The 27,663-nt window shown below is 44.3% G+C and overlaps 1 protein-coding gene across 1 annotated transcript; it reads right to left on the bottom strand.

The window, feature by feature from the left end:
• Positions 1 to 766: 766 nt before the first annotated feature.
• LOC106613738 (cartilage intermediate layer protein 1) lies at positions 767 to 27,663 on the bottom strand. The gene is made up of 10 exons (XM_014216301.2): positions 27,402 to 27,663; positions 18,574 to 18,672; positions 17,235 to 17,504; positions 16,806 to 16,988; positions 15,793 to 15,948; positions 15,347 to 15,664; positions 5,546 to 5,654; positions 5,245 to 5,402; positions 1,077 to 3,493; positions 767 to 991 (listed from the first exon to the last, which is right to left on the bottom strand). The coding sequence occupies exons 1-9, from the start codon at positions 27,463 to 27,465 to the stop codon at positions 1,089 to 1,091; spliced, it is 3,762 nt and encodes a 1,253-aa protein (XP_014071776.1). The 5' UTR covers positions 27,466 to 27,663; the 3' UTR covers positions 767 to 991; positions 1,077 to 1,088.

Here is a 27,663-nt window from a genome sequence, read left to right as displayed (position 1 = left end):
TCTGTTGTTTATTTGTTTTGTTTTTTACATTCCTGACAGTAACGTAAAAGGGATGTTGAAAAACAGACAGAGAGGTGTGTTGGATGAGTACTTGGGAACTCTGTGGGAAGTGAGGGCTGAAGGTAATTGGTTCATTCCTCACAATCTCTTCTCCCAGGTCCCATACCGCAGGCTCTGTTTAGTCTACTGGTGAGATCCGTTTTGTTAAGGGATGCTTGTCTTGGCTAGGGTCCTGATGCATGTTGTAGTTAAGTTACAGTAAGGTTTGTCTAGATCGCAGTTGGCAATGTGACATGCTAAACCATTTTTTTTAAACCTAGAAACAAGGGTACTAAAAAGCGTTCTCTGTTCCACGGACGCGATAATTCCTTGCACCCCAATGCAACTTCAATAAGCCTCTTCTTGGTAGAGAATTCTTCCCGGTTTCTAGAAAAGGGGCCCACTGTCTATTACAAACAGACTGGATCACTAGGACCTGATGTTCCTCTGATTTTGACGGACTCATGAGTACAATGGAAGCTTTGGCCAATTAGGAAGTGTTTAGCATTTAGACTGGCTTTTACAGTTGGTTATAACTCATGCGATCATAGACATCCGAAAAGACGGCCACAATGGTTAATGTGAAACGCTACAAATCCAAATATAAATTTGATTTCTCAGAAATTGAATTTGTCATTTCCTTCATAAAAGCCTATTAAACGGCAATTAAATTAACATCCTTTGCTGGGCTGATGAAAGCTAAAGAAATTTTGTTCTTCTCAAAGAATAAAATGAGTACTGATATTTATTGCCAAACCCTTCAAGTAAGTTTCAGAGAAAATGCATGTCTTAATTTCTCTCCTCTGTGTGGTTTTGCTGGAATGGTTACTGTTTCAATAGAGTACCTTGCTGTTCAAAGAAAGTTCACATCCAACATCACCAAGCTGACCCAACTTGACATTTAATTCTTTGGTTGTGAGGATGCCATCTTCTTTATTTCCAACCCAAAGACCTAAGAGTAGATTGAAAGGTGTTAGGAAAACTTTACACTCACTAACAATGTTTATTCTGTGGCTCAACTTAAACTTGTAACTCACTTAACGGCAGATCTACTGCCTGTCCTGTGCCCGCATCGTCGATCTCCTCCTGGGAGAGGAGCTGGATCTGCGGCTGGTGGACCCAGAGGGGTAGGTCACCACCCGGGAGGACCTTCCCCGGACCTGCAGCCCCTGCACCTCCCGCATGTCCCGGGCCATCTGAGAAAGAGTCTGGCTGGGGTTCGTCTGGAGGCGTTGGAAGAGACTCTCCCTGGTCACAGTCCTTTCTGGGCAGCTGAAGGTCAGAGCAACTCCAGTGTCTGACTTCATCTCCCTGGAGAACCCGTCAGAGGTACCGTCAAAGCAGCGTCCGATGGCGATCTCTTTTGCCACCCTAGGGTTCTGGTCTGTGACCGTGTAAATGCCATAGTTGTGCCCCAAGGGGTCGACAGGGCCCAGCATGTTGAAGGCATGGGACTCGTTGTTCGGTGAGGTAGGGGGGTGCTTGGTCAGGTACTCTTTTAGCAGGCTGTTGATGTCCACTCTCCGACAGTTGCCCTGTGGGAGGACTGATATGAGGGACCTATCGACTGCGGCTTGGTCGAAGAGCATGCCACTGCACTTGAACTCGAGGCAAGCTGCGGAGGTGTTGGCCACATGCATGTCACGGGTGCTGCGGATGTCTCTTATACCGTACAGCTGACCTGCGGTCTCAGGGTGGGTGCCTCCATGGTTCTGTGACCTTATCATGACCTCCTTTTGCCCCTGGATCTTGACCTTGATGTAGCAAGCCCTGAACTCCTGAGGGTTGGGCCACCAGGATTGGTAGTCACCCGTCCACGATGTTAAGTCGTTCTCTTGGAAGGGCACAACATTGTATTCGTATTTGTCCTTTTCCACTCTGAAGAATCGGAAGTGGTTGGCATCGACTCCAGCATTTTCACAGTCTATTAAACTCTGATAGGGGTATATTGGTCCATTGGTCTCTTCCACATTGTTGGGGTTGGGTTTTGCCAAGTTGATTCTGAAGGCTGTTTTCTTGAGAGCTGGATCATCGTGGTCTGAACGCTGGTAGTCTATCTTGTCTAAGTATGGCTGAGTCACTCCAATGATGTTTGGGTTCATCTTGGGGGTTGAGGGAGCTGCCTCCAGCTCTTCACCACCCATAATTCCTGTGACATAAGCTGTGTAAGCATCAGGCACCCGGGCATCACAGAAGGCTGGCAGGCAAGCTCCATTAGGTCCGGTTATCACACTGTCAAAGCGACCCCATGCTCTGGGGTTAGAGGAGAAGCCAGGCTTGGGCTCCAAGTTTATCAGGCTGATGACCACACCTTCCAGCTGCTCAGTGTTCAGGAACTTGTCATTCATGTACGCTCGCACTTTGACGTAGCAGCGGCGGTTCTCAGGCACGTCCAGGTTGAAAAGTCGACGCTCCCTGATTTCCATGTTACCTATAAGGAAAGTACGCTCCTCTCGCTTGCTCCTCCCATTACCACCAGATGTGGCCTGAGTGTAGTGAAAGTCACTCTCCTCCTCCCAGATGCCTGTGTCTGGGTTGAGGGACCACAGTTTCATTTTGGGAATGTGAGCTTGCATTTTGACGTGCTGCGTATCTAGGAGTACTTGGACCGGTCCAGCCCCCAGGACTTCCTGGTTCGCCTCATCTCTGAAGTCAACGGAAAACATCCCATATGTCCTCAGTGGAAGCATGTCACCCTCATCGTCCACAAAGCTGAGGTCACCAGGAGCTGCAGCAGCTGTGGTGATGTTCCTGGGGTCAATGAAGGTGACACTGGCTTTCACTGTACCTTTGTAAACCTCCCCATTATTCTTGTGGAAAGAATTTGGAGGTATGACGATCTGTCCAATAGGGTCCTCCCCTTTAATTTCTCCTAAGTCAATGGTATTTGTCTCTCCAGCATTGATATCAATAGGTTCCTGCTTTCTCATCACCTTCACGTCATGGTAAACAGACCCCCCTCTCCTGTCGAAGATAAACACCTTAGGAGTGTCAATGAACTTCTGCGTGGGATCCACAAAGTTGACTACCAGCCTCTCTGTGTCTGGGGTTATATTGAGTGTGAAGCCTCCTTTGTACCCTGTGGTGCCTACTCTCTCCTTGCCAATGTACATGTGCCCAAAACGCAGTGGTTCATCGTTGTCTGCTGTGACCACCCTGCCACGTACTAGCACCTTGGGCACTACACACTTCTGGCAGCCACACTCAGTTACAGCCTTGATGGGCAGGCTGTAGCTCCCACAGTCTATTACCCGGCTCTCCATCTTCTGGACCCCACAGCAGTAGCCACCTCCATCCCTGCAGCGCAGGTCGAAGTCCAGGGAGCCTGCACACTTATTGTGGGGGCAGCGGCCGGCGTTGTATAACTTAGAGTCCGTCCCAGGCTGAACACAGTCCATGGGCAGTCTGATGAGGTGGTTCTCAGGAGTGGGGTTGCATGCCGGTGTACCTTTAGCTGTGGAATACACAGCACATAGAGTTAGCAATGAGAATACACTTATGTTTAATGGCAGTAAACATATGCGCATATAGCAGTACATTTACTCATTCACTTATTTCATACAAAACATTTATGCAAATGGCCCACTCTGTCACACTTCACATTAACATGTAATTACCTAGAATTTCATTTTCATAGGGAGCATTAGTGTAATTAGTATGCAATAACAATACCTGTAACTATGGTAATATGAACAACATTTAGAGGTTTCCTTTATTATCGGTGGAAAAAAGAGTAGTGTTGTTCTTATAGGTTATAGGCTGTAGGTTATGTAATTCTTTTTAATTGCATTGTGGTTATCAAGGTACAATGCAGGTAACTACATGGTAAAGGATACGCAATGTAAAGTGTTCACTTAAACACACGTTCTCTCTGTCCACATGCTGAGCGACAACCATGATTAGCCAAGTTGCACTACAAATCATTCATAATGAGGTAATTAGATGTGAACTTCAGGAGAACATTTGTTCACCAACCATCCAGATGGAAATTAGAAAGAAAATATTTTTGTTTACCCAAATGTTGGCAAAATGTATACTCAGCATGACATCATGGCTGAGTATACGCTCCAGCGTTCCTGTTAAACTCCCCATCCTCCAAATAAGAAGATTATTGCAGACAGATGGAACAGTCTGATTAGCCCAATGTGTAATTTCCGTCCCTGGTCCCTTTGCGTTCTTTCAAAAAGTAATTAAAATTACAACAACTAAAAGAAACGATAAGAAAATGGTACAGATGTAAGATCTTAAATTGAGACAGTTTGCTACAGCAGGAAAATAATCCTGCAGCAATAAAATATTTGAATTATGTGGATTATAATTAATGGACATTTTCGTAGGGGTTGATACATTTTTCATAATGGAAAGTCTGACATTTCAAAGTGGAAATTACAAACTTTAGAAGCTTTTTTAAACCTGAAATACACTACAAGTTTGACATTTCCTGCATTTCAGGAAAGTTCTCCTGCAACGGGGGGGATCAAATGAAGATCCTACATCTGTAGTCCTGTCTTTTAATATGATTGAATTGAATGTGTTATTAATTAACTGGAGTGTAGCCTAATGTTCCCTAGTGAAGGGAACCACACTGGGCTGGTAGTGTGAAGCAGGTTCATCATTCTCCACTCAGAGCCTTGATGTTCCAGGTGTTGTTGTTCTAGTCACAGGGGCAAATCTCTCAGGCTGTAGCCCGGGGCTGATTGCTTTAGCACACTCCCTATTTGTGAATCTATATCGTGGCTAACAAGCAACTGGGGAATATGCACAATGTGTATCTATCCCGCACGGATGTGGAAACGCATACTTCTCTGACTTGACAAAAAAAAGGAACCGGATTTATTGTCAATCTTGGATTTCACTTCAATACGGGGAGCTCTGGAGAACTGGGATTTGGGTTTTTACTGTGTCCAGGATCTCTCTGTAAAGAATATTTGTTTAGACAAGGCTGCTTTCGACCAATGTAAACATAAAACCTTACTGTTCCACGTGCTGCCAGATTCTGGGGCCCTTGATATTTAATGATCTTATTTTCCTTGGGTGTATTTTGTTTTAGTTGTAACAGATACAGTAAAATTTGCAGATTTTTAAATTCATTTTTTTAATCTTTCTCATTCAGTTTACTCCAGCATCCTTCCCATACTGTCCATTTCTACAAGTACAGTATAGGTACAGTTAGTATAGGATTTGATGGATAAGGTCTATACATACCGATAACAGTGAGGAATGCCTGCGAAGACTTGCTGCTGCCTGTTTGGCTGCTGGCTTTACAGTAGTAATGTCCAGTCTGCTCTGGCTTTAGGCCTCTCAACACCAGATCCTCTTCGTATTTAAACACATTCCTATCCAGTAGGGTCCCATTATGGTACCTGGAAAGGAGAACATGCCATTCAAAAGTTATACAGAACATTCTAATAAGCTATTTTGCAATTTTAAATAATGGCATCTAGCCATGATTAAAATAAAACTTGGAGGATTTTTCCGGCATTTAAAAGTAAATGCATTATCTTACCAGTAGTATTTGTCTGGCATAGGCGACCCTGTTGCCTTGCAGCACAACATCACACGCTGTCCCTCGTAGCGCACTTTGTCCTCCGGGTGCTTTACAACATATGGCTTCTCTGCAAAGCAGTAGGAAACAAATCCTTAAAAACCTGGCATCATGATTCCATAAAACTTATTCAGGCCTACAGTTTAAACTCTTGTTGGTCTCCGTACTTATGAAAAATGATTGGGGTGTGATTATGGTTAAAATACTGCCCCTGTAACTGCACCTGTGTTTATTTAGTTTCCACATAGTGGGGTCTGGAATTATTGGATCCCTTGATAAAGATGCGCAAAAAATACTGCATTAAATAAATACAAATACTGAACTATATTGTATGCTCAAAAACATAGATTTTTACAAATATTTTTAACAAGTAATACAAAAAAAATCATAATCTTTGTTTTCAATAGTGCAGCACTCTCCCATTGCGAGAATAACAAAACTGAGCCTTTTCAATCAAATGTTAATCAATCAAATGTATTTTATAAAGCCCTTTTTACATCAGCAGTTGTCACAATGTTTAATGAGATTGGAGAACATATTGAGAGGGATCTTAGACCATTCATCCATACTGATTCCTTCCAGATCCTTGATATCCTTCATCTGCACTTATGGACGGCCATCTTCAATTCCCAGAAACCCTAGACCCACTCCAATTTGCATTCCGCCCCAACAGACCCACAGATGATGCAGTCTCTATTGCACTCCACACTGCCCTTTCCCACCTGGACAAAAGGAACACCTATGTGAGAATGCTATTCATTGACTACAGCTCAGCGTTCAACACCATAGTGCCCTCAAAGCTCATCACTAAGCTAAGGACCCTGGGACTAAACACCTCCCTCTGCAGCTGGATCTTGGACTTCCTGATGGGCCGCCCCCACATGGTAAGGGTAGGTAACAACACATCCGCCACTCTGATCCTCAACACAGGGGCCCCTCAGGGGTGCGTGCTCAGCCCACTCCTGTACTCCCTGTTCACTCATGACCGCACGGTCAGGCACGACTCCAACACCATCATTAAATTTGCCGATGACAATGGTGGTAGGCCTGATCACCGACAACAACGCGACCACCTATAGGGAAGAGGTCAGAGACCTGGCCATGTGGTCCCAGGACAACAACCTGTCCCTCAATGTGATCAAGACAAAGGAGATGATTGTGGACTACAGGAAAAAGAGGACCGAGTGTTAACTCGAAATGACACAACGACAAGGTTCCAGTTTAACAAAGTTTACTATACTGTATGAACACACTACAAGGTAGCCATTACACTAACGGCTAGGTCCATCCACTAACTAATTTCCTGCGCAGGCGCACTCTTGACTGAGTGATAGCCCCGTAATAACAGAAATATAGGGATACTTAAAACATGAACTTAACAATCTCCCCCTTTTCTTTAAAGACAAATTAAACATCAACAACATAATTAAATGTCCAAGTATTATTTAAGTTCCCCATTACAAATGGGTTGTGTGACAGTTTTTATTTGTATTACTCAAGCTGCCACTTTCCATTACTGAGAGCCTGTAGGAGCACAAGACCGGATGCTCCTTTTTCAGTCAGACAGTCAGCAAGCTGTTCCTTTGTGGTCGACCACAGAATCCGCTGGATTCTCTGTGCTTGAATAAGTTCCTTGATGCTGCTAATCTCAAGACGAAGTCTTTTCTCTGTGACAGACTTGGTTGACTTCAAAGCATCAACTAATGAGTAGTTGTCAGTGACACAAACTACAGGTAGAATGTGCCGTTTTGTCTCACCAGTGGTAGGCTCTGAGAACAGAGTTGCAAGAAAGATCGCATTGTCAATTCCATCCGCAAGAGCAAGTTTTTCTCCAGCAAGTGTGCTTCGGACAACCCTTCTGATCCTTTTTGACTGCCAACAGATAGGCGAGAATCTTCCTCCTTCATCCATTAACACGATTAGATGTCCACCTTGTGTGCCTCCATCTGTAAGGTTCCCTAGCGAAGCATCACTGAAGACAACTAGTTTCAAAGAGTCATCTTTTCCAACATGCTGAAACTTTAAAGTCACTTGTTGTGATTTCAGTTTACGAACAACTTTGTTTGCCTCATGAATGGTTTGTACAGTGGCGTGTTTTGTGTTAGATGCCAAGTTGCAACCATCAAACATTACATCAGGTCTACTCTGTCTAGCAACCCATAAAATTTGTCCTATCTTTGACCTCAATTGATCAGCTTCAATTCCACATAGAGGGGAATTCCTTTGTACGGCTCTTGAAGAATCCATGTGAATGGGTTGAAGATTCTTGATATAGCTCTCCTGTTGCATCAGTATTGTCCCATCAACTGTAATAAACTCTATGCCAACATAACAAAAATTATCATGCTCCTCACGGCCGACCTGGAAAACAGATTTGAGGTGTGGAATCACAGTTGTAGCAAAGGTCTGTGAGCCACCCCAGATAAAGTCATCAACATGACAGGCAAGTACTCCAGTCACACTGCAGTCTTGATCAAGCCAATAGAAGACAGCAGGATCCACTTGTGACAGTTTTCCACCTGTACTCAGCATTGTTGCCTTGACTTTGTTGTACCAGTAGAGTGATGCATCTGCCAGTCCATACACACACTTCTTTAGTTTCCACAGTGTTCCTTCGCATTTAGCTTCAGGTGGAGGTCGGATGTGAATGTCCCTTGACAGCTCTGTTCCCTGCAAAAATGCAGAATTGATGTCTATGGAATTAAGTTTCCATTTTTTCTGGCAGATCACGGACATCAGCAATCTGAGTGACTCTGAGGCGCATGTCGGTGAGTCTTTTGGGAGTTGTTTAGCAGCCAGCTCCTCAAAACCTCTAGCCACTAGACGTGCTTTAGGCACTATTCCAGTTAAGGACTCTTTAAGGGTACACACCCACCTTGTTGAGACACATTTTTGGCCAATGTCTGTAACTTCCCCAAACACTCCATTTTTCCTCCAATTACTGAGCTCATCTAGCTTAGCTGAGTCAAATGACACGTCCTTTGTTTCAAGTACATCATCATTTTGAATGTCATTCTGTTTTTTTCGATTTTCCATTGGTTCAATTCTGAGATGATCTACAAGTGACAGGTCAGCTGACCCTGTTGTACCAGAAAGTGTAACTGGTTCAGAGTACTGCAAGTTGTACCAGTTCTGGTGTTTTCCTTTGGCTTTTCCTGCTCGTCCAATGACGGTTGCTGTATGTGGAATACCACTTTCTCTGTCCATGTATTTAACAGTTTGTCCAGTTTTCAGATTGGAACAACCATGTTCTCTTAACACATGTGGCTGTTGTTGAATGTTTTCCTCATTTGAACGCTCAACAGTATTATCTGTGGCATGGTTGAAGGTCTCTGATCCATTTCCTGTGTCAGTTTCAGTGTCCATATCATTGGATGTGACATCTGGTAGGTTTGTGTCTGTTACTGTCTCCTTTTCATTAGGATGATTCTCAGCAACAGCCCCTCTATCTTGTTGATTATTTACTTTCCGCAATCTTGAGTGATGCACCCTGACAATGATGCCTCCGTGCCTCACAAATATCACCACACCATCTTGGCCAATGACTACTCCCGGTCCCTTCCACTCTTGACAGTCAACTCGTTTGTAGTACACTTTGTCTCCAGCTTCGTACTTCTCATCGGTGGGTCGTAGCTGTTTACGCAGAGCCCTGCGAATTCTTTCTGAGCACTCTGCTTCAGTGAACGCTTTTCTCGCTGCATGTAGTGCTGACAGGTGCTGTCCCACCCATGCACTCACACTGGCCCCTTCTAGTGCTGGTGGCTTGTCAACCAGTACAGAGGGAAGATTAGGGTTCTGCCCGAACACTAGTTGGTATGGGCTGTAACCATGAACATTGTGCATTGAGTTTTTTGCCATCAAAGCCCAATCTAGGGCTGTGTTCCAGTCACATCCATTGTCTTGCTTCACTTTCAGCATGATCTCTGTGAGTGTTTGATTGTGTCTCTCCAGAAGTCCATTGCTCCATGGACTGTATGCAGCAGTTGTCTTTACTTCCATGTTGAATTTCTCTGCCATTTCTCTTATTTCATTATTATTGAATTCTCCTCCATTGTCACTGTACAATTTCTGGGGAGGACCATGCACACTTACCCAGGAATGCATGAAGTGCCTGACGATGTCACTGGGTTTCTTTGTATTCACAATGCTTCCAGCGCTGAAGCGTGTGAAGTGGTCGATTATGTGAAGGTACCACACACTTGGTGCTAACTCATGTAGATCTACAGCCACTGTTTCATTGTACTTGGAAGCTAGTGGCAAACCAACAGCTGGTTTGGGCTTAGGTTTACTGTATTTTTGACATGTCTCACAATTGTTAACTATCTGCTGTAGAATGGAAATACTCTCATCATCATTATTCCCTGAAATGCTGAGTAACTTCTGAAGTCTGTCAACTGTAGCATGTCCAAACTGTTTGTGAAGCTTTAACAACACTTTGTGTTTTTCTTTTGTGTTCATGTTCTCTGTGACTGTCAGAATCTCCATGTGCTCTGTGTCTGTCCGAATCTCATTTTTGCATGGACTCTGTGTGATGTCTTTGTCTAAAATGTTTACACAATAGTGGCCTGAGGTAGTAAGTTCAAGAGTCACTGGTTGTTTAAACATCACTGCCTTGTCATTTTTTATGTCTAGTACAGCCCCTGCCTTCTTGAGGGAAGCTTTGCTTAATAGTAAGGGGATATCTGTAGGGACCACCTCTGTCTCAATGTGACACTTAGTCTGACCAATTTTTGCTGGTATCTTAACTCTCTTGGTAGAATGGACAATTCTCCCATCTCCAAATTTGAAAGCTCTGTTGCTTGGTGTGTCAATCATATTTTGTACTTCTTTCATATTTAGTTCACTAACATAGCTATCAAGCCATTTTGCACCACACACTGTCCGTGTACATGCAGTATCAATCACAGCAGATCCTAAGGATTCAACTATAAAAATCTCAGTATCAGAAGCAGATTCATTTGAAAACAAGTGTAATGTTACACTGCTCTATATCTGTGTTTACATTTTCCTCTGTTAGTTTAACTTGTTCATTTTTATGAGGACAGTCTTTAACCCAATGGTAAGTGCTTTGACAAACAGCACATTTTGATCTCCTTCCATATTTGTCCAGTGGATTTGTTCCGGGAAATGGCGCCCTCTTCAGGTTGTCTTGAGAACGTGACTTTTTGGCGCCTTTTCTCTGCTGCTCAGTGTAATATGCTCCGTCTGTTAACGGCGCGACAGACGTCTTTTCACCAAAAATTATTATTTTTAGTGCCGACTTCATTGATGCAAAAGTCAGTACAGTACAAGCAGTCAAAGCCAACTGTTTCTCCCTACCATCTAGACAGGCAGTATCTAGCAACTTGAAAGCTAACACTGCATCCGGGAGAACCATGTCGTACTTGCGCATCCTATTGTACCTTTGTTCGAAATCAATGATGTAGTCCGTCATTGCAACCGAAATATCTCTCGAAACACTGTCAAAGTTTGAATATGCCTCGTAGGCACGGTCTTTCTCTTCTTTAAGAAATACAGAATCCAGTGCTCTGATCAAAGTTCCCATACCATCATCATTGTTCAAATCCTCAACGGATATTTCCAGTGCTGTATCTCTTGCTCTTCCCTCGAGCGATAATACCACCGCAAGTGCTTGCTTTTTCGCGTCCAGATTAGTAACCCGTGTCCAGATTCCAAGTTCATTTTTCCAACTTTCATACGACCTCTTCTCGTCGAAGCGAGGTGGCACATTGTAGTTATTAGCCATCCTCTGCTACCAATGTTAACTCGAAATGACACAACGGACAAGGTTACAGTTTAACAAAGTTTACTATACTGTATGAACACACTACAAGGTAGCCATTACACTCACGGCTAGGTCCATCCACAAACTAATTTCCTGCGCAGGCGCACTCTTGACTGAGTGATAGCCCCGTAATAACAGAAATATAGGGATACTTAAAACATGAACTTAACACCGAGCATGCCCCCATTCTCATCGACGGGGCTGCAGTGGAGCAGGTTGAGAGCTTCAAGTTCCTTGGTGTCCACATCACCAACAAACTTACATGATCCAAGCACACCATGACGTTCTTGAAGCGGGAATGACAAAACCTATTCCCCCTCAGGAGACTGAAAAGATTTAGCATGGGTCCTTAGATCCTCAAAAGGTTCTACAGCTGCACCATCGAGAGCACCCTGCCTGGTTGCATCACTGCCTGGTATGGCAACTGCTCGGCCTCCAACCGCAAGATGCTAGAGAGTGTAGTGCGAACGGCCCAGTACATCACTGGGGCCAAGCTTCCTGCCATCCAGACCTCTATACCAGGTGGTGTCAGAGTGTAACCGATGTGAAATGGCTAGTTAGTTAGCGGTGGTGCGCGCTAATAGCGTTTCAATCAGTGACGTCACTCGCTCTGAGACTTGAAGTAGGGTTTCCCCTTGCGTTGCAAGGGCCGCGGCTTTTGTGGCGCGATGGGTAACGATGCTTCGTGGGGTGTCAGTTGTTGATGTGTGCAAGGGTCCCTGGTTCGAGCCCGGGTTGGGGCGAAGAGAGGGACGGAACCTACACTGTTACATTGATGCTGTTGACCCGGATCATTGGTTGCTGTGGAAAAGGAGGAGGTCAAAAGGGGGGTGAGTGTAACCAATGTGAAATGGCTAGTTAGTTAGTGGTGGTGCGCGCTAATAGCGTTTCAATCAGTGACGTCACTCGCTCTGAGACTTGAAGTAGGGTTTCCCCTTGCATTGCAAGGGCCGCGGCTTTTGTGGCGCGATGGGTAACGATGCTTCGTGGGTGTCAGTTGTTGATGTGTGCAAGGGTCCTTGTTCGAGCCCGGGTTGGGGCGAAGAGAGGGACGGAACCTACACTGTTACAAGAGGAAGGCCCTAAAATTTGTCAAAGACTCCAGCCACCCAAGTCATACAAGGTTCTCTCTGCTACCACATGGCAAGCAGTACCGGAGCGCCAAGTCTAGGTCCAAGAGGCTTCTAAATAGCTTCTACCCCCAAGCCATAAGACTCCTGAACATCTAGTCAAATGGCTACCGAGACTATTCTCCCCCCCACATCACTGCCACTCTCTGTTGTCATCTATGCATAGTCACTTTAATTAAACTCTACCTACATGTACATACTACCTCAACTAACCGGTGCCCCCGCACATTGACTCTTACGAGCCCCCTGTATATATTGTTATTTTTTACTGCTGCTCTTTAATTACTTGTTACTTTTATCTCTTATGTTTTTTTTTTAAACTGCACTGTTGGTTAGGGTCTCGTAAGTAAGCATTTCACTGTAAGGTCTAAACCTGTTGTTTTTGGTGTATGTGACTAATACAATTTCATACCGCAGGTTATCAATGGGGCTCAAGTCTGGAGAATGAGATGGCCATTGCAAAATGTTGATTTTGTGGTCAAATATCAATATCTTTGTGGATTTTGATGTGTACTTTGGGTATTGTCTTGCTAAAAGATTCACTTGCGGCCAATTTTCAGCCTCCTGGCAGAGGCAACCAGGTGTTTGGCTCAAATGTCCTGGTACTTGGTAAAGTTCATGATGCCCGTTGACCTAAACAAGGGGAGGCTGAAACTTGGCCCCAAGGTAATCTTCCAACAAGGCAAAAACCCCAAGAACACATCAAATTCCACAAAGAAATTGTTGATTGACCCTCAAAATAAAAATGTTGCAATGGCCATCTCAGTTTCTGGACCTGTGGTTTGAATTGAAGAGGGCCGTCCATAAGAGCAGATGAAGGATATCAAGGATCTGGAAAGATTCTGTATGGAGGAACAGTCTGAGATCCCTCCCAATGATCCCTCGTTATCCTCGCAATGGAAGGGTGCTGGAATATTGATAACAGGGGAGCCAATCATTTTGACCCCTATCATTTTGAGAGATTTTTTTTATTACCTGATAAACAAAATATCTCTTTCTCTTAGCAATTTTATTAATATAAAATAATATAATTTCAAAAAAATTAAATGTGCATGCAATATAGCGTAAGGCAATTCCACGGTTATGGAGTGATGCTGAGACTCAGATTTTTCACTTTAAAATGTTTGTCAAATAGAAAAAACAATGATTGCAAAGTTAAACCATGCAACTCTATGCACAAGGACTACCTTTAATAGTTTCCAGATTTTTTTTATTTTTTTTTACAAAAACACATTTACTTGAACAACACTGCTGAGTTTGGTAACAGAATGCTGGTTTGTGCTGTTAGTACAGTCATTCTGTTATCAAACTTTGCATCTGCACAGTTTTTCAAGTAAATATGTTTTTGTAAAATGTTCAACGGATATTGTTAGAAGGGGTCTTTTTGATGAGTTCTATGGTTTGTTTAACTTTGCAATCATTGTTTTTTGTTTGGCATACATTTGCAATATTTATTTTATACAGTTTTTTGCTCATATTTAATCAATGGATCCAATTATTCCGGACCTCACTGTATATACACTATATGACCAAAAGTATGAGGACACCTGCTCATCGAACATCTCATTCCAAAATCATGGTCATTAATATGGAGTTGGTCCCCCCCGTTGCTGCTATAACAGCCTCCATTCTTCTGGGAAGGCTTTCCCCTAGATGTTGGAACATTGCTGCAGGGACTTGCTTCCATTCAGCCACAAGAGCATTAGTGAGGTCGGGCACTGATGTTAGGCAATGAAGCCTGGCTCGCAGTCGGCATTCCAATTCATCCCAAAGGTGTTCGATGGGGTTGAGGTCAGGGCTCTGTGCAGGCCAGTCAAGTTCTTCCACACCAATTTTGACAAACCATTTCTGTATGGACCTCACTTTGTACGTGGGGGCATTGTCATGCTGAAACAGGAAAGGGCCTTCCTCAAACTGTTGTCACAAAGTTGGAAGCACAGAATTGTCTAAAATGTCATTGTAGAGTTAATATTTCCCTTCACTGGAATTAAGGGGCCTAGCCTGAACCATGAAAAACAGCCCCAGACCATTATTCCTCCTCCACCATACGTTACAGTGAAGCGTGATTCATCACTCCAGAGAATGTTTCCACTGCTCCAGAGTCCAATGGCGGCGAGCTTGACACCACTCCAGCCGACGCTTTGCGTTGCACATGGCTTGTGTGCGGCTGCTTGGCCATGAAAACCCACTTCATGAAACTCCCGACATACAATTATTGTGCTGACGTTGCCTCCAGAGGCAGTTTGGGACTCGGTAGTGAGTGTTGCAACCGAGGACAGACGATTTGTACATGCTACAGCACTCTGCGCTCTCGTTCTGTAAGCTTGTGTGGCCTACCACTTCGCGACTGAGCAATTATTGCTCCTAGACGTTTCCTCTTCACAGTAACAGCACTTAAAGTTGACCTGGTCAGCTCTAGCAGGGAAGAAATTTGACGAACTGACTTGTTGGAAAGGTGGCATCCTATGAAGGTGCTAAGTTGAAAGTCACTGAGCTCTTCAGTAAGACCATTCTACTGCCAATGTTTGTCTATGAAGATTGCATGGCTGAGTGCTCAATTTTATACACCTGTCAGCAATGGGTGTGGCTGAAATAGCCAAATCCACTCATTTGAAGTGTTGTCCATATACTTTTGTATATATAGTGTATTTGCGTGTAATGGTCTCAACTACTTCAGACTGTCCTCTAGTGGTCCAGAATGTTGATTTACACGTCCTTCCCCTAGTTTGACTCTAGTGGTTGGATGGCTATACAGACAGACTGACTGGCTCAACCCAGTAGTAAGATCACAGAGAACATACTTTATCATTGGCCTTTTGTTTGTTAATTTTATTAAGCGTGACTCGCCTGCAGACTTTAGGACCGCCCGTACCCAGGATGACCCAGTGCTGTTGCTGGAGGTGGAGGCGGTAATGGGGGCAAACTTCTCCTTGTGAATGTAGAGCTGGGTGGGGGAGCTGGAGCAGACCCCTGGGAGTCTGAAGAGGCCCTTGGAGTCAGTGCGGGCGTGGATGATCTTGGGCTGGCTGGCCAGCGCTATCCTGGCCCCCGCTACAGGGACACCGGACATACTGAGGACCTCTCCCTGGAGCACGTGGCCCTCACACACACAGCGACTGCAGTCCTCACTGGGCCGACCTTTGGGACACTCGCGCTTACAATTGGCTGCAGATACACAGACATACACATAAACACCCACACACAATACATTCAGTATACTTTTACACATTAGATTAGAATTGTTATTTTGATTTCACAGTCATATTCTCTGTCTCTTTATATTTACAACTTACATGGGCATGGATTTTTCCCACATTTCTGGATTTCCGCCGCTCGTCCCACACACTGCACTGTCACAGAGGTTCTCACACAGGTCCTCCTCCTGATCCTGCGACCCTTGCCACAGGTCACCGAGCACGCTCCCCATGGACTCCAATGAGTCCACTTGGCTAGTCATATAACAGAAAGTAAACATTAACGATCCAGATGATACACAACTGTAACTGAACTGTAACTGTAGCTTTAAAGAAAGCAGGAAGGAAAGATGCACTGTAAAAGTATTATCACAGTACTTTTGCAAGGCTACTGGTCAACTGATGAAAGTGTTACATGTCAGGTAGTTTCCTCCTCTCTATGGGATAGAGCAGAGACAGTGCTGCTACTGATTCCCCTTAGCGAGGAAAGTGCACAGTGACAGCCTCCTCCTGATCAAAGCCCTTGGAGCTTTAAAAACGTCAACAGGTGTGTTTACGACAGTGACAGATAATTGAAAGAAGCCCCTGTTCGGGAGAAGTTAGGAAAAATGTGACACCTAGAGAGAAGAGGCTTTTATGTGTGAGAAACTATACTGCTGCCAAAGGCTCTACTGTGGGCGTAGTCCCTGTACTTATTAAACAACCGAACGGCTAATGTACCTACTGCTACATCTCAGATCTGTTGGCTACAGTTGAATGATACTGATTGTCTTCATGTCAGTGATGACTCTGATCAGCTGAATGTCTCTTGGCAGAGGATGAATTAGGTAAAAGGTCCATGATAATGATTGACTTGATGTTAAAGATTGGCATGGTGTCACGTGTCAATCTCATTCCACGAAGGGTCGAGTGTCTGCGGGTTTTCATTCCTCCCTTGTACATGATTGAAGGTCACTGATTACAGTAGTTAGGAACTCTCCTCACCCGGTTGTCTAGGTCTTAACTGGACACATTGAAAGGAGAAACCAAAAATCAGCAGACACTCTGCCCTCCATGGAATGAGTTTGACACCCCTGCTGTAGGTCTATGTTTAGGTTGTGTTGGGAGGGCACCTTCGCATGGCGGGGTGGCACACTCCCTCCTCTCTGTGTGGTGGCCCTGGCATGGGGGCACCAGCAGCAGGGGCAGGGGCTGGATGCTCATACACTTTCTCTTGCGCACCTGGATGCCCACGTCATTACAGGCTGTAGCAGAGCAGGTTCCCCAGGCGGCCCAGTCTGTCCAGTAGGCCTGAACTGGACACACAGAAACAAGACAGAGTGACAGGGGTGAGTGAGTTCTCCACATTTGAGATAGAATGGACTCAAGTAAGCTGGCCTGAAGTTTGCAAGAATAACTATTACTTAACTATGTACAAGCACAGTTCTTTCACAGTTTGGGAAAAGACAAACAGATCATTAGTTTCCATAAGCCATGCATCTGCTACTGTGTTAAGTGGCCCTTGTAACCCACGTGAAGGGAGTATGGTGGTCTGTGGGTACCTGGTGGGCACTGGAAGCGGACGTGGTAGTTGGAGCAGATGCGTCCGTAGGGCTGCTCCTTGTTGATGCACCAGAAGCCCTTCTCCAGGCTGGAGTGGGTCACCTCCCCGGTCTCTGCTGCTGCCACCCAGTCTGTGGTGCGGGCCTCCATGGTCACAGGCCGGACACACACCCTCTCCCTGTAGTAGAACCGGATGGCCTCTAACCGCTCGTAGTCTCCATTCCCCCCTGGATGGTCGATGTTGAACCAGGACGTCCATTCAGTCATGCCTGCCATACATTTAGAGGGAGACAAAGACAGGGAGATACGGGTCACAACAAGGAGGAAGGTCACAACGTTTGAGAGAAGAGTCTGCTACTGCCATTTCTGCTGAGTTGAGTCACCCAGTGGGAGCCTGCGTTGACCAAACTCTTTCCGAGCCCTGCGGTCTCAACTCAGGCAGTCAGATGAGGAGGGAGGGATAGAGGCACGCTGTCTGCCACATGTTCAGCTCTGAGGATTTCCAAAGATGTGAAGAAACAACCTCACTACATTCCATTAGCAACATACCATGGATCTTTCTTTCTCTGAATAATAGATTGCTTCATTGGAACGAGACCCTTGGGAGGGATCAAGAGCGAAGTGAGATGATCTATTGAGGGACATGATCAGGATGTGTTCTCTGTGCTGTTGTAGGTAGACAATCTCAACACAGACCAAGTGAACTCTCTCTAATCTCTTTGTTCAATTAAAAACACTTGCAAAGTTATCAAAATCCAGTGCATTTTAATCCCTGTGGTGACATTAGGTACTTAGTTTTAATTTCCTGTACTTACTTTGTAATGAATAGTTAAACTGAACTCGTGAATATAAAATAGACTCTTATTTCCATGCTCTGCTATGATCCTGACAAGTTAACACCATTGTTTCTTTTCACCAGACTGCTCAAAGAAACAAGACTGAATCTAAGCATAATGGAATGTGAATGTCTAGTTGGAACTGAACATTAATTACACAATACAGGCAGGTCATTTCATTTCTGGAAATCAATTCAAACTCAGTTGATAAATTGGGGAAAAACCTCATGGTGTCTCACCCTTGGCCTTTGCTAAAAATTGGACTTCACCCATAACTCTGATTTTGTATGGTTGTATGGATTAATGTTACTAGTATGTTATAAAACTGAACATATTAACAGTCAATTTTCTGCTCTTACCATGGGTGTGTAAAGTCTAGGAGTTTCAGTACATCAAAGGGGGTAAACCCCTCTGTCTGGTGCAGAAGACGGTGTTGTGTGAGTTTTCTTTCCTCCCAGGTTCTATTGGTAAACCAGGTGGCATTAGGATTGAGCTCACTCACCTGTGGTCTGCTGTGGCTCGGTCGACGTGTTGTAGGCCAGCTGCCTGCTCCTTTCTGTCTGGCTCCACTTCTTAAACAGAGAGCTGTTCCAGATGGGTCCTGGATGGGGAAAACTACACCATGAATACACCATTACATCATGACCACCAACCTTACCTGCACCACTACCATACTGTAACACTGTAACAGTGACCTCAGGAGCTCTGTTCAATGGATCCACCACGTTTTACAACAGGGAGAACCAGATTTATGGGGGCGGAAGCATGACGGTTTTCTACTTTGCGGAGCTACGTGTCTGAATGGTGGGTGATCGGCATGTTCTCATCAGGTTATCTGAGTGTCTGTGAATGTGAGAGGAATGTCTACGTCTCACTCCGCGGGCCGTGGTTGAAGGCCACAGGGTAGTCTTGGGGTGGGTTACCCGATCTCAGTACACTGCCCCTGGGGTGTCTGGGTTTCCAGAAAACAAAGACAAGCCAGACTCTATTTTACTGCCCCTGCTAGCTAGGGAAATGTCAGCAATCAGTCTGGAAAAGCTCCATCCAAATGTACATTTGCATTTCCGTGAGAGTTATTTAAGATGCTCTTCAAAGAGGTAGGGTTTCAGACGTTTTCGAAAGATTGGCAGGGACTCCGCTGTTCTCACTTTAGGGGGAAGCTTGTTCCACTACTGGGATGCTAGGACAGAGAAGGGCTTTGACTGGGCTGAGTGGGAGCTGCCCTCATGTAGGGGTGGGATGGTCAACAGAACAGAGGTGGGGGAACGGAGTGCTCGGAATGGGATCTAGGGTTTGAGCAAATTTGAAGTTTTATTAGTCGTATGTACGAGATACACGATCCAACATAATGCTTACTTGCAGGTTCCATCTCGACAATGCAACAACAATAATAAAAGATAAGAATATGAACATAAAGTAAATGTCTCAGTAGAATAGAATAAACATTTTAGCATAAGTATAATAAAGGAAGGCACATTTTATAGTCCAATATTTACACGTTTGTTTTGGGGAAAGGGTGACTGGGGGCAAGTGTTTTAAATTGTGCAGTATTTAGAAATTATAATAAGAGTCTGGTAGCAGCAGTTGTGATGTAGGTAGGTGTGTGTGTGTTAGGCTTGGGTGGTATCCAAATTGTCGTACCATACCGGGATATTTGGTAATACCGGCACTGAACACAAGGGGCGCTCGTTTCATACCCCCCCCTGAGCCTTTGTAATTCGAAGATTACCAATGCTAACAAGTACATGTATAATCCAATAGAGAATGCTAACTAAATAATAATGAGCGCATTACGAACATTTTATACAGTCTCTGACAAACTATTTGCTGGACAGACATCCCAGGTCATAAAGTTATACAAGTAACAAAAAGATGCTACTCACCGTTTGCTGCATGCACAAAACAAGTATTTTTTTGTTTTGGTATACGTATATATGGTATATTATACAATGCATTCAGACCCCTTGACTTTTTCTACATTTTGTTACGTTACAGCCTTATTCTAAAATTGATACAACATATTTTCTTCTCATCAATCTACAGAATATACCCCGTAATGACAAAGCAAAAACTGGTTTTTAGAAACTTTATTTACATAAGTGTTCAGACCCTTTGCTATGACACTTGAAATTGAGCTCAGGTGCATCCTGTTTCCATTGATCATCCTTGAGATGTTTCTACAACTTGATTGGAGTCCACCTGTTGTAAATTCAATTGATTGGACATGATTTGGAAAGGCACACCGCTGTCTATATAAGTTCCCACAGTTGACAGTGCATGTCAGGTGAACAAGAACCCAATGGTCACTCTGACAGAGCACCAGAGTTCCTCTGTGAAGATGGGAGAACCTTCCAGAAGGACAACCGTCTCTGCAGCACTCCACCAATACGGTCTTTATGTTATAGTGGCCACGCAAAAGCCACTCCTCAGTAAAAGGCACATGACAGCCCGCTTGGAGTTTGCCAAAAGGCACCTAAAGGACTCTCAGACCTTGAGAAACAAGATTCTCTGGTCTGATGTATCCAAGATTGAACTCTTTGGCCTGAATACCAAGCGTCACATCTGGAGGAAACCTGGCACCATCTCTACGGTGAAGCATGGTGGTGGCAGCATCATGCCGTGGGGATGTTTTTCAGCGCACGGGACTGGGAGACTAGTCAGGATCATGGGAAAGATGAACGGAACGAAGTACAGAGAGATCCTTGATGAAAACCTTCTCCAGAGAGCTCAGGACCTCCAACTGGGGCGAAGTTTCACCTTCCAACAGGACAACGACCCTAAGCACACAGCCAAAACAACGCAGGAGTGGCTTCGGGACAAGTATCTGAATGTCCTTCAGAGTGGCCCAGCCAGAGCCCAGATTTGAACCTGATCGAACATCTCTGGAGAGACCTGAAAATAGCTTTACAGTGACGCTCCCCATCCAACCTGACAGAGCTTGAGAGGATCTGCAGAGAAGAATAAGAGAAACTCCCAACATACAGGTGTGCCAAGCTTGTAGCATCATACCCCAAGAAGACTCGAGGCTATAATCGCTGCCAAAGGTGCTTCAACAAAATAGTCTGAAGGGTCTGAATACTTATGTAAATGTGATATTTTTAAGAAATTTGCCAAGATTTCTGAATACCTGTTTTTGCTTTGTCAGTATGGGGTATTGTGTGTAGATTGATGAGGGGGGAAAATAATTTGATCAGTTTTAGAATAAGGCTGTAACGTAAAGAATTTGGGAAAAAGTCAAGTGGTCTGAATACTTTCTGAATGCACGGACCAGCAGAACCAGGAGCCAATGAACCGGGTCCAGTTGACCATAGCAGATCCATCAGTCCCTTTGTCATCTGTACATCTGCCTTATATTTTACATTTTAGTCATTTAGCAGACACTCTTATCCAGAGTGACTTACAGTAGTGAATGCATACATTTCATGCATTTTTTATTTTTTTTTCATTACTGGCCCCCCATGGGAATCGAACCCACACCATGCTGGCATTGCAAACACCATGCTCTACCAACTGAGCCACAGGGAAGACAGCCTTCTCTTTCCTTCTCTGTATCTGCATCTGAACTTGTCATTATGCTGGTTGAATTTTACAGACAGCAGTGCAGCAGTCATTCCCTTTGATATTACACACACAAACACACTTACATTCACTCCCCACATATGCGGCAGCGTTAGGCATCAAAGGGCTAACAGCGGTGTCCTTTCTTTCGGTTCCCAACCAAGTGCCTGAAGCCATTGCGGCCTGAGAAAGCCATTCACACCATGGACTGTCTCATGGCCTGCCTGACTGGCTGTCTGTGAGAGCGCTTACCACTTTAGGAGTGACACTGCTGAGTTTTTGGACGTGTCAGTCCAGTCCCTCTGGTTGTTATTGCTGAATGTGGCTCTTTTTTTGTTACACCAACACGATTCTCTTCCAATTTGATGGCTTTAGAGCATTTTTTCACAGTATGCTGGTCACCCCAGTGAATGACTTGTCTTACAAGTTGTATTACGTACAGTAAGTTCCAGGTCAGTCTTTGCAGCCTGGTTAAACCAGACTGACTGCTACGCTCATTGGCCTACATACGGCAGGTGTATCTGTAACATGAAAGCAATGGGCTGCAGTCAATGCAAGGTGGGCTTTTCATATCTAGCTTGATACTGTAGATCATAGACAGGGGTTTTCATACTTGATATCAGTTTTGCTTCATTGACATGATGGAATGACTGGATAAATAGAAACAAATGTCTCTCCACACAACCTCTGCAGCGCAGATGTGAATGCCCATGCAGCAAACTACCTCTAACAGTTTCTCTTTCTCTCTCTGTAGCTTTCCTAATCATTACTAGATGAACTGTGGAGGAAAACAACTCCAACATTAATGAGTGGATACATGTTGGGTTTGGACACACGTCCGAGTGACCTTGTCGCAGTAAATGAACATTGATTTGATTCGATTTTAAAGCAGTCTGTTACAGGGAGTGTATGTAAGTGCCAATGCCATTGTTAGTTAATTGTGTGGGGTTGTGCCTATTCTACTTCCTGCTTTTGGAAATTAGAAACAGAGATATTGTTTGGTTTTTGTTGTTGGAAGGGGCAGGGTTTTGATGTAACAATCTACTGGACAGAGAGCTGCACTATTACAGGCTGTGGCTACTCCAACAGGGACACATTGCTTACACTTACCACTTCAAGATGTTCCATAATGCAACCTCAACCGTTAAAAGATTACAAGAGTAGTTTTATGAGGTGCATTAGGGCATTTTATGTAGGAATTCATATTTGATCAAAGGGCCACATTATGTTCTGTATTCAGCTATGGCAGGTGTCTAAGTGCACTGGCCTCGGTTCCAGTGGTTGACTTTGACTAGTTAACGTTCCTTTGAGTGCCTTGTTAACACTTTATATGTGAATTTAAAAAGCCACTGATTTTATCTGCGCTGTTTCATGATAATGGTACGTGAGTGGCTTTGCTTCATCTAAAATGTGTTAAAACACACTTATGTGTGAGGAAACACAATTAAACTTAACCGGATTTTCTCCTCTGTTTGAGGTCTATACTCCTGGTTAACCTTCCCTAATAGAGGCCTCTCTCCTACCCCGCCACCACCCTCGTAAAACACCAACCCAGTAACAAGATACTGGAAAAGGTCAAAGTATAGTCCCATGTAATGGAAACAATACATTAACAACGACTCCAAGTATGTTTCTGGACCTATTAACAGACCCTCTTTCTCCCCCTTACTATAGACACACAGGCTATATTATCTTAATAAAGCTGAATACCAGGCAATGTTCTATTAGTCATGAAGGGGGACTCTCAACTGGGTGTTGGAATTTCTTTGCCAGCCTCAGTATTGTCTCTGTAATGCTGGCAACCCACTGCACCCGAACTGCCTTGGCTTGGCCATCCTGGTGCCAATGTCTGGTATGCCTGGCGTTGTTGTACCTACTGGCCTCTGCTCCTTATTCTGGGAGCGCTGCTATTTGAGGTGCGTGTTCACCATTCTCCCATTCATGTCATAAAGCTGCTTTTAATGTGGTGCTGTGCTTTAGATAAAGGGTACACAAGGACAAAACCATCTATTAATACTGCAGGGCCTTCTAAGGGGTATTCTCCTGTTGCCTTCTCAGCAGCTCAGCAGGGTGTTTTCCTCGACAGAGCAGCATGCACACTTGGCCATTGCCTCATGCTAATAAAACGTTTCAGGAAAATAAAAGTACATGTTTGTGAAGTGTGATTACCCAGAGACAGACTTCAGTCAGATTAGACAGGCAGCCCAGACAGATGTGGGTTGGCAGAGACACAGGCTTTTCAGCAGGTCTGGAGGCTGTTTAAAATATTCCAGAGCCTTTACAAGAAGAAAATGTAAAAACACTTTTCTGTGTTATGAAATGGCTTGGATGGAGTGGCGGATGAGCGTTGGGCTGAACGCTGAGCATCTCTCCACACAGTGTTGATGCAGCTTTGCCATGCCTCAGCCCCACAGTTAAGTGTAATAACAGGCATGTGCAGTGAAGCGTTAGAGCCCTGGAAACATCTGTTACAGAGCCTGGCCTTATTTGGATTTAGGTAATAAGGAGGTATTTGTCCAAAATCAAAAGCATTTTATTTAGAAAAGGGTTTGTGGCAAACCATTGGGCTGAAAAGTCAATTCTGCCTTCCAGTATGGATTAATGGACATAAATGATTGCCCAGAACAGAAAGTAAGGGTTTTTGATGTGTGCGTGTCTGTGTGAATGAGTGTTTATGCCATGGCCTTGCAAACATGTGGAAGCTGTTTTGTTTCTTTGGCCCATACTCTGGCTGAGATGTACTGTAGTGGAAGAATCAGACGGTCTGCTCTTTCGCTCCCTCTCTGCTTCTCTCACTCCACTCCCTCCCTCCCTCCCTCTTGGCTGCAGGGCTGGTTGGGAGCCACTGATTGATTATTGGTCAGCAGCATCTGTGGTCCATTATCCTGAACACAGTTTTTCCCCTGACATTAACTAATGATGCAAATCAACCACAACATTTGGGGGGATTTAAAAAAGGATAACAGAGGCTTTGTGTTTTTCACGTCAACTTATTCTACCGTACTAAATGTCCTAATTCGAGCTATAAAAAAAACAACTAATGGCCTCAATAGTATTTTCCCAGTAATACAGTATGTCTGCAAGTGCTTGTCTATACTTCTACAGTGGCTATACAGGAGCTTGAGAAATAACTGCTTCTTGAGCATTAGCCTATTCTTATGTCTCAGAAAGTAATGCTAGTGCACATAGCTCCTTAAACGCAGACATCAGCATGATCAAACGGTAGGAGAGAAACCAGAGTCATTTCATTTGAAGGGCCTTGATGTGATGATTGATGGGAATACAAGGGACTTACTTTGATCCCTTTCTTCTCCCTCCCTTTCTCATTAAAGTCAATGGGCTAGACTCCCTAGTGGCTGGTTTAGCTGGATCACTGCTCTCCAGTCAGTCTGTGGCCAGCATCTGGAGAATTAGCTAGTCCCTCTGAATGAGGCCGATTAGCACCGGGACAACATTGATTTTGGAGCTCTGAGACGGCTTCTTCATGGTCCCAGTTGGCCCACCTCCACCTCTATCTCGAGACTGGCACGGCCACGGAACATTACAGTTCATTACAGGCAGCCTTCTTGGCATTTGGCTATATAAAACACTCCACTAAGACCTAGGACTAGGTTTAGCCTGACTGACTGAGTAATGTCAGTCACAGTGGTCCGTCTCGGCACCTCAGTAGCGCCGAGCATCCAGGAGCAGAGCAGCTGTCTCCTCGAATAGAGAAACAGGTCATAAATCTCTGAATGCTGAGCGTGACGAAGAGAATGATGGAGGGAAAGTGAGAGAGGCATCAGGAGGGGAAATTAAAAGTAAAAGTTGTTACTTGTTTTCTTGGTGAGTGCAGATTGAGTCCCACGAGGAGTCTGCAGCTACTGATTAATGTATTGAGGTGAGATGGGGACAAAATACCACGTCTGCCACATTGTGTTGGCGAGTGAATTCGTCACTGTCCATTCTATCAAACACCTAGTTAGAGTGAGACTTTTTCTGTACAAACAAGACTGTACATGCACTGAATTCTAAAAGAATCCCAGGGCTATCCATCCATTCTAACAGATTTAAGGCTAGATTCAATCCCATCGCGGAGACAGCATTCACGGTAAACGCTGCATATGTGGGCTCAATCGGCAATGACCTTTTTAATGTCAATTTTCCTCGGTCCCGGATTGAATCTAGGCCTTACTGTATACTCTAACTAGTCTACAGCCACAAGGACGTTGTACAGTCAACGTCAGAGAAACATGTGTTGCCACTAGGCCAGAGCGAGCCCCAAACATCCATCTGCTTCTCATTAACATGACAGCGTGTTAATAAAATGAGCATTCTTAACACCACATGATTACTTAACACCACATGATTAACACCTCCAGAGGTGGGATAACCCTGCAGGGACAGACAGCATCCCTATGGTGCTACAGTAGGATCAAACCACTAACACCTAAAAGACCACACACAGCACACTGAATGTTGATCTGCTGTTCGTCTGCCGATCGTTCGGCGCGCTGTGTTTTAGGGACCACCCGCTGGTGAATGTCTGACTGCTGACATTTTCACATCAGTTTTGCACTCGGTTCGCAGAATTACGTCCGTCACTCTGTTCGGAGGTGCTGAGTACTCTCAGCCGGCAAAAGCTATTGTGGTGCATTTCCATAAAGAATTTACCCCAGTGTTTTACCCAAAAGGCTCAGACTTTTCTGTTTCCATCTACGCGGGCCGGCGCCCGTGTTTCACTGGGTCATGGCTCCGGTGGACCTGCTCTCAGTTGGGGCCAAAGCCAGGCCACTGGTACTTTTCAGATGGCATTTACATAACAATAGCTCACTGTTTCAAGTTTCAAGTTCTTTTTATTGTCACATGCGCTAGTACAGTGAAATGCCTTTCTTGCTGGCTTTCACAATGCAGTAGTTTTAATCAAAAAAGTCAAGTAGAACAAAAACACACGAGAAATAAAATAAGAACACAAGAATGGAAGTAAGCTATATACAGGGCCAGAGTCAGTGCCAATACCATATTTACTGTGAACTTGAACACCTTCTCACAAAGCTACTGTTTTGATTATGCAGAGTTTGTTGATTCTGCTCTTCACAGTCAGCCCTAGTTATGGGAACAAAACGTCCCTAGTTTTACATCAGGGCGTATTCACTAATGTAACACCAGTGTTACAGTCGAAAAGCAGCATCAGTATGTCCAAGCCTTTACAGGACCACTGTTGGTCCAACACTGACATCCACTGGGACAGGCTATTTTCTCACCTTCTAACGTTCAGGGGGACAGACATCTGTGCACGTATTGAATTACCATAAACACCATTCTACTAACATTTTCAAACGTTTAAATCGAAGCGTGAGAGCTGTCGCTATTTTCCTCATATACTGTAGGAACCAAGAGTGTGCTACTAGAGACGGTGGGTCATTGACAGTGTGTCAGAACGATGAAGCTGTTCAGGGTGCAGGGTTGAATTGGCTCTCATGGACTTCTCTCATCTCTCATTTGACTAACGACATTGCTTACCACAGTGACAGTTAAATGGCATCCCAAACAAAGGCAATGATACAAACACAGTGTCATATATTATTAAAAAAATTGTGGAAAATATTCTGCTGATAGGTGCACAAATGAATGTAAGTTACTTTTTGTGGGATAGATTAAGCAACATCTTAAAACAGTTTACATTTAAAAAAGTATATATATTTGAAAACTCGGATTTATGTAGGCTAATTTATAGCAATCAATCATTAATTCAAATAAACATGCCATTGTGAGGACATTAACTTGACGTACCTTGAGCCACAGCCACTGCCACCAGGAAAGACAGGAGTAGGGTCATCTCTGTAAAGTCCCACATGGTGTCCCTCTCACAGTCACAAACTTTGATGACTTCTTTCTCTCTGTATTATAGTGCCAAGTCAAGAGGAAAATGTGTTTATTTTCAAAATAGGACGGCTACAGAGTCTTTGAGTGTTCTCAGGTGTGGATGATGCTGTTTGGAAGCCTGCTCCTGTCCCTATACCCAGTCATATGAGGATTGTGAGTTAGACAGAGT

This window comes from Salmo salar, chromosome ssa10 (genome assembly GCF_905237065.1).
Source record: "Salmo salar chromosome ssa10, Ssal_v3.1, whole genome shotgun sequence".
Classification (NCBI taxonomy): domain Eukaryota; kingdom Metazoa; phylum Chordata; class Actinopteri; order Salmoniformes; family Salmonidae; genus Salmo; species Salmo salar.
Note: the sequence above shows the minus strand (reverse complement) of the source record. Positions and strands in the feature narration are given on the sequence as shown.

Coding starts and splice junctions, on each gene's coding strand:
- LOC106613738 (XM_014216301.2), bottom strand. CDS start 27,465: ATGTGGGACTTTACAGAGATGACCCTACTCCTGTCTTTCCTGGTGGCA. Junction 17,505..18,573: donor CGAGCCACAGCAGACCACAG/GTGAGTGAGCTC, acceptor AATGTATGGCAG/GCATGACTGAATGGACGTCC. Junction 16,989..17,234: donor CCGCTTCCAGTGCCCACCAG/GTACCCACAGAC, acceptor CTGTGTGTCCAG/TTCAGGCCTACTGGACAGAC.